The sequence below is a fragment of the Balaenoptera borealis genome (genome assembly GCF_965194805.1).
Source record: "Balaenoptera borealis genome assembly, chromosome: 11".
In the NCBI taxonomy this organism is placed as follows: domain Eukaryota; kingdom Metazoa; phylum Chordata; class Mammalia; order Artiodactyla; family Balaenopteridae; genus Balaenoptera; species Balaenoptera borealis.
The window spans coordinates 88,009,929-88,022,950 of record NC_138868.1 but is presented as its reverse complement, the minus strand read 5'-3'; the positions used below and the strand labels follow the sequence as shown (position 1 = coordinate 88,022,950).

Here is a 13,022-nt window from a genome sequence, read left to right as displayed (position 1 = left end):
GAATCTCTGTACCTTCCCCTCGATTTTGTTGTGAGCCTAAAACTGCTCCAAAATATAAAGTCTTAATTAAAAAAATAATTTGACCATAAAAAATTGACAGAATTCAATATTTTAGGTAACTTTAAAGACCACAAATAATAATCATACAGGAAAGACCTTGATTATATTTTGAGGGAGGCAATTCATATTCCAGGTAGATTGATTCAGCTTTTTCTCAGAATATTTATCTTCTGCATCCTAAACCTTTATAGCCAATCTGCTCCTGGATTGTTACCTCCAGTATAAATAGCAAAAGGATTAAGGAATACAGGTCTAGATCATAAATGACACTTTAATATAATGCTTCTTTGTTCCTAAACCAAAACAATTTGACAAGAAAGAAAGAAAAAAAAAGACAAAAAGCAAGTTGAGGGCATTCAACCCAAGCTATTCTAAGCAGTTCCTGTTTTTATGTAGGAACAGAAAATATATATAGTAAAGCTGGGAAATGATGAAGAATTATTTCTGACTGGCATTTGTTTAGGTCAGCAGTAATGTGTCCAAGCCTTCAGACAAGTCCCCAAACTGTCACATTTCAGACAACTCTAGTTTGCCAAATAACATTTTATTGTTTGCTTGAACCTTTTAGGAATGACAAGGAACTACATTGTCTTCATTGAACAACCTCTAAAGATGAATCTGTGGAAAATCATCACTTCTAAAATTCGGGGAAAGGCCTTTTCAGATGGAATAAGCTGGGAACCCCAGTATAATACACGGTTTCATGTGGTGGATAAGCACACTGGTCAGGTGGAGAATTTTGAGTGTATTTATTGTGAAAATGATTGGACATGAAGGCAAATTTCCATGTGATTGACTTTTGCCTTCACTGGGCATTACTTGCATAAGACATTCTTAATCAAGGATATTACCTTCTTCCATAATTAGGGCTAGTTATTTATTAATTAATACAGTGGATTTTGCATATTAGAAAATTGTAGGAAATGGTTTTATCCTTTAAATTATCTGATTCAATTAAAATGACATCTAGGAAATCCTTTTAGCATTTTAGCATGGATTTTTCCATATAATAATATTTGCTAAAGAGGATATTGTTCATGCAGAGGTCTTCTGTAACTTTTGCAGTGATATTTTTATTAGCTGCTTCTATGATTTCTTGATATGTAAGTATGATAATCCTACCAAAGTCTAAAGCATATTGGTTAAATATCTTTCTATATACTCCTGATTAATAACACTATTGTATTTGTCCACTTTTTAACCTCTCTAAAGAAATAGTATCCTAAATTTACTGTATCCTAATTTCGTTACCAAAAAAATCCCATTTTAGTAATGAGTGCATTTTTCAAAGGATTAGTCACTTAATTTATCATAAATTCTTAATAGAAGTATTTTCTATTTAACCATGTAGTTAAGAGTCTAGGATTTATTTATCCTTCAAAATATTGGGCCATATTTCATGAGAACTTTGAAGTTAGTTGAAACAGTTGATTGGTCTATATCAAATAGCCCCAGTTCATTGATTAATATGAGATGAGATGATTTTAAATCAAAGCATATTTGCTTCTACATTCCGAATTCTGGTTTTTATACCTACCAGGCCTGTCACTTAAAGAGGGGGAAATCTTAATTTGAGCTTTGTGGATCTGTACCCTAAAGGAAATAAAATAAAATATCTATTTTTCACTGTTTGTGTTTTCCCCTGCAGCTTCTTCCAGGGATGTACTACAGTAAACCTTTTGTTACTTTTCACCAAATCAATGCCTTTGAGGACCAGGGCTGTGTCGTAATTGATTTGTGCTGTCAGGATGATGGAAGAAGCCTAGAAGTTTACCAACTACAGAATCTTAGGAAAACTGGGAAAGAGCTTGATCAGGTAAAGTTCTCTGATTTGTCAGGAGTTGTCAAAATATTTTTGATCTAGCCAAGTTCTGGCTTTGGGTTTGGAATTAGCTGTTTCTCTTGCCTCTCTTGTAAATAAGGAGGGAGAATGGTTTTAAAGCATTGAAGATACAGCTTTGTAATTTATTTATTTAATATTTCAAAATAATTTGAAGTATGTATTTACGTAATACCTAATAAATAAAAAGTATGTTAAAGAAAGCCAAGAAATATGTTTTGAAGCACTTGTGATTAGTTCCTTATTACACTTGGGCACTAAACATACTTACATTTCCTGGAAGGAATAGTAAAATGGACTGTAATATTAATTCTTTGATTAAAAAAAAGTGTATCAGTTCATCTAGCTTGAAGGGATTTACTTTTTCCTGATAATCAGTTCAAGGCAGAATTTTTCCTTGGATTATGTAATGTAAATTGTTTTCTGCTATAGTTTTATATTAATTAATTAATTAATTTTTGGCTGCGTTGGATCTTCGTTGCTGCGTGTGGGCTTTCTCTAGTTGCGGCAAGCGGGGGCTACTCTTCGTTATGGTGCGTGGGCTTCTCATTGCGGTGGCTTCTCTTGTTGCGGAGCACGGGCTCTAGGCGCGCAGACTTCAATAGTTGTGGCTCGCGGGCGTAGTTGCTCCGTGGCATGTGGGCTCTTCCCAGACCAGGGATCGAACCCATGTCCCCTGCTTTGGCAGGCAGATTCTAACCACTGTGCCACCAGGGAAGTCCAGAGTTGCAATTTTCTGATTCTGTTTATGACTTTACTCAAAGTTTTGTGTTCTTCCGCCTTTTTGTTTCAGGTAGAAGAGCTCCTTTCAACCTTTCTTGAAAGGCAGGTTTAGTGGTGCTGAACTGTCTTAGCTTTTGTTTGTCTGGGAATGCCTTTGTTTCTCCTTCATATCTGAAGGATAACTTTGCTGGATAGAATATTCTTGGGTGACAGTTTTTATCTTTCAATATCTTGAGTAAGTCATTCTACTCTCTTTTGACCTGTAGAGTTTCTGCTGAGAAATCTGCCAGTAACCTAATGAGGGTTCCTTTGTAGGTTACTATCTTTTTTTCCCTGGCTGTCTTTAAGATTTTTTCTTTGTCATTGACTTTTGACAGTTTTAACATAATGTATCTTGGAGAAGGTCTTTTTGCATTCAGATAATTAGGTGTTATCTTTGCTTCAGAGACTTGGATATCCAGTTGTCCAGGTTTGGGAAGTTCTCAGCTATTATTTCTTTAAATAAACTCTCTGCTCCTTCCTCCTGCTCTTCTCCTTCTGGGATACCCATTGTCCTTCTGTTACCCTTCCTAATGGAGTTGGATAGTTCTTGTAGAAATCTTTCATTTGTTTAGATCTTAGTTCCCTCTCCTCTTCTGTCTAATTTCTAGCTTTCTATCTTCAAGCTCGTTAGTTCTCTCTTCCATATGGTCTGCTCTATTTCCAGTGCTTTCTAACGTTCTAACGTGTTCTTCATCTCATTTACTGAATTCTTCAGCTCCAGAATTTCCAGTTGGTTATTTTTCATAGTTTCAATCTCTTTGGTAAGATATTTCTTCTGTTCATTTGTTTTATTTCTGAACTCATTGAACTGCCTTTCTGAGTTTTCTTGTAGCTCATCAGGTTTCTTCAGGACAGCTATTTTGAATTCTCTATCAGTTAGATTGTAATATTCCATGACTTTAGGTTTGATTTCTGGAGATTTGTCTTTTTCTTTATGTGATACTGTGTTACCATGTTTTTTTTATGGTGCTTAATGAGTTGATGTAGCCAGCGCATTTGAAGTAGCAAACACCTTTCTTCTTTAGGTAAAGCTTTTTTTTTTTTTTTTTTACTAGATGCTAACAATTCAACAGGTTAGTTATTAGAGGGCTTTCTTTTGTTCATAAGTAGGTGGCACAAGTTTTTGGTTTCTCTTACTTGAGCTGCCTCTGGCTATATTTGAAAATCAGCACTTTCCACCCTCTACCACCTCTGTGAGAGGGGTTGCCTGGTGCCCTCCCTCTCATACCTTATGCCTCCAGGGTCACTGGTGCTTTGCTGCTGCCGGTGTCACTGCTGCTGCTGGTGTTGCTGCCTCGGGCATCGGGATGGTGGGTACATCTGTCACGTTGGGGTTGCCTGTGTTGCAGGCACTGCTGCTGTTGGGGGAGGGCGGTGGTGGGGGTAGCCAGGGTGGCTGGGGCCTCTGCTGTGTCTGGAGTTGTTGGGTTCCCAGGCACCACAGCTGTGGATAGGGGGCTGGGTTGTGGCCACCTCCATGGCTGGAGGGGTCACAGGCCCCGCTGCCACTGTTGCTTGATTCCCTGCGGCTGTGGGTGCTGCTGCAGCCAGGAGGCCGGAGTCATGTGTGCTGCCTCCCCTGCTGTTACTGGGTTCTCTGGGGCTGCAGGCTCAGCTACTGTAGCTGGGAGTCGGGATTATAAGCACCACCTCTGCTTTCCTCTCAGTTCTGCCTCCTCAGTGTGCTCCAGTCCACCCACCTTTAGATGTACAAATGTGTGGAACTCTCCAGCCTTCCAGTGTGTTGGGCAGATGAACCTTTCTTGAGTTAACATTATGTTATTGGTTGTAGACTGAAGGGAGAGACAAAGGGAGCATATCATGCACTATGATGCTGATGTACACCTGCTTGTTTACTAATAATTTTTCTCATGAGTGGATGTTGGATTTTATCAAATGTTTTTTTTGCACTGTTGAGATAATGACATGACTTATCCTTTCTTCTACAAATGTGGTGAGATACACTGATTGATTTTAAAACGTTTATAATAGCCATTGATTGATTTTTGAATGTTAAACTAACCTTCTATTCCTGAAGTAAATCCCAGTTGGTCGCACTGTATTTTTAATATATTTCTGGATTTTCTCTGCTAATATCTTATTTAGCATTTTTTGGCATCAATTTCATGATTAAGATTGGCCTGTAATTTTTCTTTCTTATAATGTCCTTGTTAGTTTTTTTTAATGGATTTAATTAATTAATTAATTAATTAATTTTAATTTTTGGCTGCGTTGGGTCTTCGTTGCTGCGTGCAGGCTTTCTCTAGTTGTGGCGAGCAGGGGCTACTCTTCGTTGCAGTGCACGGGCTTCTCATTGCAATGGCTTCTCTTGTTGCGGAGCACAGGCTCCAGGCGCTCGGGCTTCATTAGTTGTGGTTCACAGGCTCTAGAGCACAGGCTCAGTAGTTGTGGTGCACAGGCTTAGTTGCTCTGCGGCATGTGGGATACTCTTGGACCAGGGCTCAAACCCATGTCCCCTGCATTGGCAGGCGGATTCTTAACCACTGCTCCCCAGGGAAGCCCCCTTGTTAGGTTTTGTTATTAAAGTTTTGCTAATCTCATACAGTGAGTAGGAAATTGTTCTCTTTTCTATTCTCTGCATGAAAAGTGTAAGATTGGCATTATTTCTTAAATGTTTGGAATAATTCAACAGTAAGGTCATCTGGGCCCGTAAGTTTCTTTGTAGGTAGATCTTAAATTATAAATTACGTTTCTTTAATAGTATAGGGTTATTCTGATTCTCTATTTCTTATTGTGTCAGATTTGGTGAATAGTCTTTTTCTAAGAAATTTATTAATGCCATCTAAAATTTCAAATTTGTTGATCTAATGTTATTCATGATATTCTATGTTTTAAAAAAATGTAGGTAGGGTTAATTGATAGCCCCTGTTTTTATCCCTTATATGGTTATTTTTGCTGTCTTTTTTGTTCCTTTAGGCTTGCTAGGTTCTCATCAATTTAATGAGGACTTTTCAAAAGACCAACTTTTTGGCTTAGTTGATATTCTTTAATGTGTGTTTGTTTTCAGTTTCATCAATTTATGCTATTATTTTCATTTCCTTTTCTACTTTCTTTGTGCTTAATGTGTTCCTTTTCTAACTAAGGATATAAAACCTTAGTTTGTTATTTTTCTACCTTTCCCTCCTCAACATATATACCTTTGGGATGATAAATCTCTGTCTAGCAGAGCATCCCACAAGTTTTGATATGTTTTATTACTATTCAGTTAAAGTATTTTCTAACTTTCACTGAGATTTAGTCTTTGAAAATTTTTTTTAAACTTTCAGACAAATGGAAATCTTTCTAGTTATTTTTCCCATTGATTTCTAGCTTAATTTTACTGTATGATTTGAAGTTTATGAAATTTATTGAGATTTGCTTTATGGCCCAGCAAAAGATTATTTTGAAAAATGTTTTATGTGCATTTAAAATAATGAATTTTGGATGTAGTGTTTTATATATGTTGATTAGGTCATATTTTTAAATAATATTATTCAAATCTTCTTTATTCTTATTGATCTCTATCTATCAGTTAATATATAACATGAAATGTATATTAAAATCTTTTGCTTGGAGTATAGATTTTTCTGTTTCTCCTCATAGTTATGCTAATTTAAAATTTACATATGTTGGTGCTCTGTGTGCATACAAATTTAGAATTGTTTTACCTTCCTGGTTTATTGAATATTTATCTCTAAGTAATGCTTTTTGCCATGATGTTTGCGTGCTATAACTTTCCCATCCTTTTACTTTTAATCTTTCTAAATATGTACCATGTAAGCAACATATACTTAGAAAATCCATTGTGCTAATTCTTGACTTTTGATTGGGGCATTTAGTTAAACCAGTCATTAATATTTTGAGGTTTAAATATGCCATCTGACTATTTGCTTCCTATTTGTCTCACTAGTTCTTGTTTTCTCTCCTTTCTTGCCTTCTCTACATGAGTTGAGTATATTTTATTATTTCATTTCCACCTCCCCTCCCCCAAACATCACTCCACCCCCTGACCATTAGCTTGGTAGTTATACATTCTTTTAGTGATTATTTGAGAGGTTACAATATGCATCCTTGATTTAACACAATGTATTATAAATCAGTTCTTTTAATTCTTTCCAGACAATGCAAGGACCCTGGAACACTTTAACTTCATTTACTCTACTCCTGATTTGTATGCTACTGTTCTTATATATTTTAATTCTCTCTATATATTAACCCTTATAAGGCATTATTATTAATGTTGTTTTATGTAGTCATAATTACCCATACTACCCATTTACCCACATCTGTACCTTCTCTTGCTCTTAATTCCTTCTAGCTTCTCTGAGCATCCATGTGGAATCATTTTCTTTCTGACTGAAGAACGTCTTTTAGTATTTTCTTTAGTTCAGATATGCTGGTGATGAAATCTCTGTTTTTGCTTGTCAGAAAAATGTCTTTATTTTACCTTCTTTCTTGAAGGATGTTTCCACTGGATAAAGAATCTAGGTTGTTATTTTCTTTTGACACTTTAAAGATATCATTTCATTGTCTTCTGATTTCTCTTAAGAAATCAGCTGTCAGTCTAAAGCTTTGCTCCTTTGAAGTTGAACCACCACCCCCCAAAGATTTTCTCTTTGGTTTTCTGTAGTTAGTACTATGATATTTTTTAGTATGAGTTCCTTTTGATTTATTTTTACTTTTTTTTTCCTTAAAGATTCTTGAATCAATGGTTTGATGTCTTTCATTAGTTTTGAAAAATTTCACCTATTATTTCTTCAAATATTGTATCTGGTAAGTCTTTTCTCTCTTTTCTTTCTGGGACTACAGTACACATATGCTACCCCTTTTCACTCTATCCCTCTGTTGCTTATGTTCTTTTTAGTATCTTCTATCCTTTGGTCTAAGTATCTTGCTGTGGATATTTTCTTCTTATCTATCTTACAGTTCAAACATTCTTCTTCAGCTGTGTATATTCTGCTGTTAAACCTAGGCACTATGTTCCTAAACTCATTGCATTTTTCAGTTCTAGAATTTTGATTACTTTCTCTTTTATAATTTTAGTTCTCTGCTACAATCCCAATTTAAAATAATTTCCTCCAACATATTCAGAATAGTTAAAGTCTGATAACTCTATTATCTGGATCACTTGGGGTTCTGTTTCTATCATCTGTTGTTTATCTTGTTGTTGTTGTTTTTTAAATCGTGCTCTCTTGTCGTCTCATGTGCTGACTAATTTTTATTCTATACAGAATACTGTGTTTGAAAAATTGTAGGAGGGATATTTTGAGACTCTGTTATCTTCCTCTAGGGAAGATTTTCATTTGCTTCTGGCAGATGGCTAGAGTACATTATCAATTGAAGATATTCTTAATCTAGTTATAGGGATTGAGAAAATTTGAAACGTGATACAGTCGCTGCAAGAGCTGGACTATTTTTGTTTATTTTTACTTCTAGGGTACAGCCTAAGGGATCCTGACCCAAAGAGCTAGAGGTTTATCAATGCTTCCCCTTCTTGGAGACTTTGAACTACAACTTTTATTTCTCTAGCTCCTCAAAACTATCAAAATCTCTTCTCATTAGGGCCAAGTGATGGGGGAGTTGGTATGGCAATATCCTTATAAAAGGGTAACATGAAGGATCCTTGTGGTGATGGAACTGTTCTGTACCTTGAGTATGGTGGTGATCATATGAATTTACATGTCATAAAATTGCATAAAACTAAACACACACACACACACATACAAACACAAATGAATGTGTGTTAAATTGGTGAAATCTGAATAATGTTGGTGGATTATATCCATGTAAGTTTCCCCGTTGTAGTGTAGTTATGTAAGAGGTCATCATTGGTGAGACTGGATGAAGGATACATGGGATCTCTCTGCATTGTTTGTTTTTCTTAATGTGGTAAAATATACATAACACAAAAGTTACTATTTTAACTATTTTTAGGTGTATAATTCAGTGACATTAAATACATTAATGATGTTGTGCAACCAACATCACTATTCATTTCCAGAACTTTTTCATCATCCCAGACAGAAACTCTGTACCCATTAAATAACAGCTCCCTATCTCCTCCCTCTCCCCAGCTCTTGGTAGCCCTTATTCTACTTTCTGTTTCTATGAATTTGCCTATTCTAGGTACCTCATATAAGTAGAATCATACAAGATTTTTTCTTTTGTGTCTGGCTTATTTCATTTAGCATAATCTTTTCATGGGTTATCCATGTTGTAACATGTATCAGAATCTCATTCCTTTTAAAGATTTAATAATATTCCTTGTATGTATATACTACCTTTTGTTTATTCATCTGTTGGGGGACATTTGGGTTGTTTTCAGCTTTTGGCTATTATGAATAATGCTGTTATGAACACTGGTGTACAAGTATCTGTTTGAGTCCTTCTTTTCAATTCTTTTTTGGCATATACCTAGAAGTGGAATTGCTGGATCATATGATAATTCTATTATATCTAACTCTTTGAGGAACCGCCAACTTGTTTTTAACAGCAGATGCACCATTTTACATTCCCACCAGCAATGCACAAGGGTTCCACTTTCTTCACATTCTCACAAACACTTGTTGTTTTCTGGGTTTTTTTTGTTTGTTTTGTTGTTTTGTTTTGTTTTTTGTTTTATGATAGCCATCCTAATGAGTGTGAAGTATTATCTTACTGTATTTTGATTTGCATTTCCCTAATGACTAATAATGTTGAGCATCTTTTCATGTACTTATTGGCTATTTGTATATCTTGGTGAAATGTCTAGTCTAGTCCTTTGCCCATTTTAAAATCAATTGTTTGTTTTTCTGTATTATTTCTTACAGCTGCTTGTGGGTCTGCAATATATATCTCAAAATTAAAACGTTTAATAAAAAATTCTTTTATATTTTCTCAGCCTTTCAGCTGCCTGTTCTTAAAAGCAGCTGATGTCCTTAGTGGAAAATTTGCCCCCAATATGTAGTTTTTGTGGGTTTCCTTCTCCTTCCAAATCGATGCCCCGTTGTTCTTCATTGCCTTTCTTAGCTCACCAGCGCCTTCAAATAGCTGTTTTAAACATTTTGTCCAGTTTTTCTATCTGTTCTCAGGGAAACAGTTGATCCATATTGCCTAACTAACCATTATTGGCACTCTCTTTTTGTTCACCTATGGTTTTGCAAAAGACAAAAATGTTTAAATAAATTTAAAAATAAAATTTTAAAAGCTAATTGTTTACAAAGGTTAAAAATAGCACTAAGTCTTTACTTAGTAAAAACATTTCTGCATGTTATGGAGATAATATGGGCTAGGTATATGGGGGAAAATGGCATAGTTTGTTCCCCATCTTACAATATTTCAAGAGAGGAAGATGTGCTTAAACCATTCTTACTGTCATAAAAAATACACTTATTTTATTAGGATCTCCTGCTTAAGCATCATCTCTGCAGAGATGCTGTGTTGGGGGGATCCCCAAAACCACTCTTTGTTTTAATGATTCACTAGGAGGGCTTATGGGTCCCAGAATAATCAGAAAAAAAGAAAGGTACATGGGATGAAGTCTGGAGGAAACCAGGTGCGTGCTTTCAAGAGCCCTCTCCCAGGATATGCTTGATTCCTCCAGCAACTCGTGACAACATGTGCGAAATGTTGCCTGCCAGGGAAGCCCACCAAGCTGGTGGTCCAGGGTGTTTGTTGGGGATCAACACATAACATATATAGCCCCTACATGAGTAACCTCAATTACTGAAGTTCTAGAGCCCCATAGAGAAGGCAGGTGTTCATTATGAATCACGTTGTTAGCATAAACTATAAGAACAAATTAGTACAGTACGCCTCAAGGCCTCAGGCATGCGAACATACTCTTATCAGACTGAGTATTCAAAGAGCTCTGTTCCCAGGTGCGGGCCAAGGACCAGTCATGAAAACGGGCCTTTCCTGAGAATATGCAGGGTTTGAGCAACCCAGGCCTGCTAGGTTAGCCCATTTCCACACAGAGTTCTTCCTGGACCAAACCCGAGGAAGGAAGCACCCATTTTACTCTCTAGTCCCTCACCCTTCAGTGTGTTTCTTATTGGCAGTTATCACTATCTGACTTTGAGCTATATAATCATTTATTTATTTGATACTACTTAAGTAACATATATTTCATATCTATTATCATTCTTTCTCCTCTAGAATATAAGGCCAGAGACTGTTTTGTTCACTGTTGTATTCTCAGTGTCTAAAACAGAGCTTGGCCTATTGTAGGTACTCAACTGATATTTGCTGAGTAAATGAATGAGTGAAAATGATCATTTATGCAATTACTTAGAAATGCCAATAATATTGACTGGATCTCAGTTATTGGGACATGCTGTTATTCTATGAATGACAATTTTCTCAACAGTTTATTTCTCTCTCCTGAACAGGTCTATAATTCAGTAGCCAGATCTTTTCCTCGAAGGTTTGTTTTGCCCTTACGTGTCAGTTTGAATGCCCCTGAGGGAGAGAACCTCAGCCCGTTGTCCTATTCTTCAGCCAGTGCTGTGAAACAGGCTGATGGAAAGGTATGCTATGAATGGACATTAGACTAAGACTTTGATCCTCAGTAGTGTTTCTTCATTCACTAGTAAAGTAGTGTGGCTATGTAGTGTGGCTGTTCTCCACAATGTTTGGTGCCCAGTAAGTTTTATAACATTCAGCTGAGCAGGGTAAGGTCATGGAGCATGGCTTGCAAAAGAGCCACAGAATTCTGGGTGGGAGTGAGCAGTGTATTTACCTATCCCTTTTGTGTTTTGAAACAAATATATGAAACTTTCTAATGGTTGTGGAATGTCTAAGTATTTGAGATAGGAATTGACCATCCCCACCTTTTAGATAATTTGCACTTACATATCATTGTGTAGCTAACAATGTCTCAGCTTTAGTAGAATAAAAGCCCACTTCTACCTCCTATGCCATTTGACAGCTTAGTCACAAAACCAGATAATCTTTTATATGTTCATACACATGATGAAAAGAGGAACAATATTAAAAAATGACATAGAACCTCAGTTTTCAAGCCCTGTCACAAACTCTTATAGGGTGTTAGCCCCATGCTGACCTACACTGAAGAAAGTAAGAATTAAGCAATCACTACAAATCCTTTTGTGCCCTGATTTAGATTTGGTGTTCTTATGAAAATCTATATCCTGAGGACCTAGAAGAGGAAGGAGGTGTTGAATTTCCCCAGATCAACTATGGCCAATTCAGTGGCAAAAAGTATCAGTTCTTCTATGGCTGTGGCTTTCGGCATTTGGTGGGCGATTCTCTGATCAAGGTTGACGTGGTGAACAAGACACTGACGGTAATGAAATTCTCTTTCCTTTTCTGAACTCTTAAAAAACCTATTCTGCCCTTTGAATTAATTTCTGTTTTTTTTTTAAGGTAGGTCTTGAGATTTTTTAATATTTAAGCAGCTCAGCCACTTACTTTTATTAAATCTGAGAACCATGGAATCACATAGATTAGGGGTATGTTCCCTCTAGGGAATCTAAATGAACCACAAGCCCAGAGAAATAATTCTATGCTTGATAGTATTTTGAGAGAAATCATGGGACACCTCTATTTCAGGTTGATGGGAAACTATAATTACACCAGTTGTGTTTGATGATGATGGAATCTGTAGCTGCAAAAGCTCCCTCTCCTATATTTAACTCAGTAAGCCTGATTCTTCTACTGTTGGACCATTGCATTGACAGCCAAATTCATGCTGGGACTGACAATCACTATAGAACGCTTCTAGCTCATAACCAGTCTTTTATCAAATACTTTTCTGGGGACTTACAGGTTTGGAGAGAAGATGGCTTTTATCCCTCAGAACCTGTTTTTGTTCCAGTACCAGGAACCAATGAAGAAGACGGTGGGGTTATTCTTTCTGTGGTGATCACTCCCAACCAGGTAAATGTATTTCCGTCACTCGTCAGAAAGAGAAATAGCACTGGGCCTTTTGAGGGTTATATTTAGTGATGCTGTTGATGGTTTATTTTGATTCCAATTTGGCACCTTCTCCCTTTTCTTCCTCTCCTTATTATTTGGGTACCCTTTTATCATAATCAGTACTTTATTACTGTTTTAAAGTTCTATTTTAGAACCATAATAATAATTTACATTTGCATAGGAATTTACAAACCTCTTTCATACATATTATCTTATTTAGTCATCAAAACAACTTTGTGGGGTACCATTTTACACGTAGAATTTGTAACTTAAGGAAGTTGAAAGAGACTTGCATCAGATCTCATAGTGGTAAAGCCAGTATTTAAATCCCAAACTTCTGAATTCTAGTCTAATGTTTCATACCACCATCTGTGCTGCCAATTTAAATTGAGTGACCCAAGGGACTTCCCTTGTGGTCCAGTGGGTAAGACTCCGTGCT

At 36.4% G+C, this 13,022-nt stretch overlaps 1 protein-coding gene across 6 annotated transcripts in view; it reads left to right on the top strand.

The window, feature by feature from the left end:
• Positions 1–13,022, top strand: part of BCO2 (beta-carotene oxygenase 2) — a 56,141-nt gene that overhangs the window by 41,000 nt on the left and 2,119 nt on the right. For all 6 annotated transcript variants that reach the window (XM_082343514.1, XM_082343512.1, XM_082343515.1 and 3 more), the window contains 5 exons: positions 629–789; positions 1,709–1,876; positions 11,035–11,172; positions 11,769–11,951; positions 12,434–12,544. In XM_082343514.1, the coding sequence (XP_082199640.1) occupies positions 629–789; positions 1,709–1,876; positions 11,035–11,172; positions 11,769–11,951; positions 12,434–12,544 (761 nt within the window). The remainder of the gene's footprint in view (positions 1–628; positions 790–1,708; positions 1,877–11,034; positions 11,173–11,768; positions 11,952–12,433; positions 12,545–13,022) is intronic.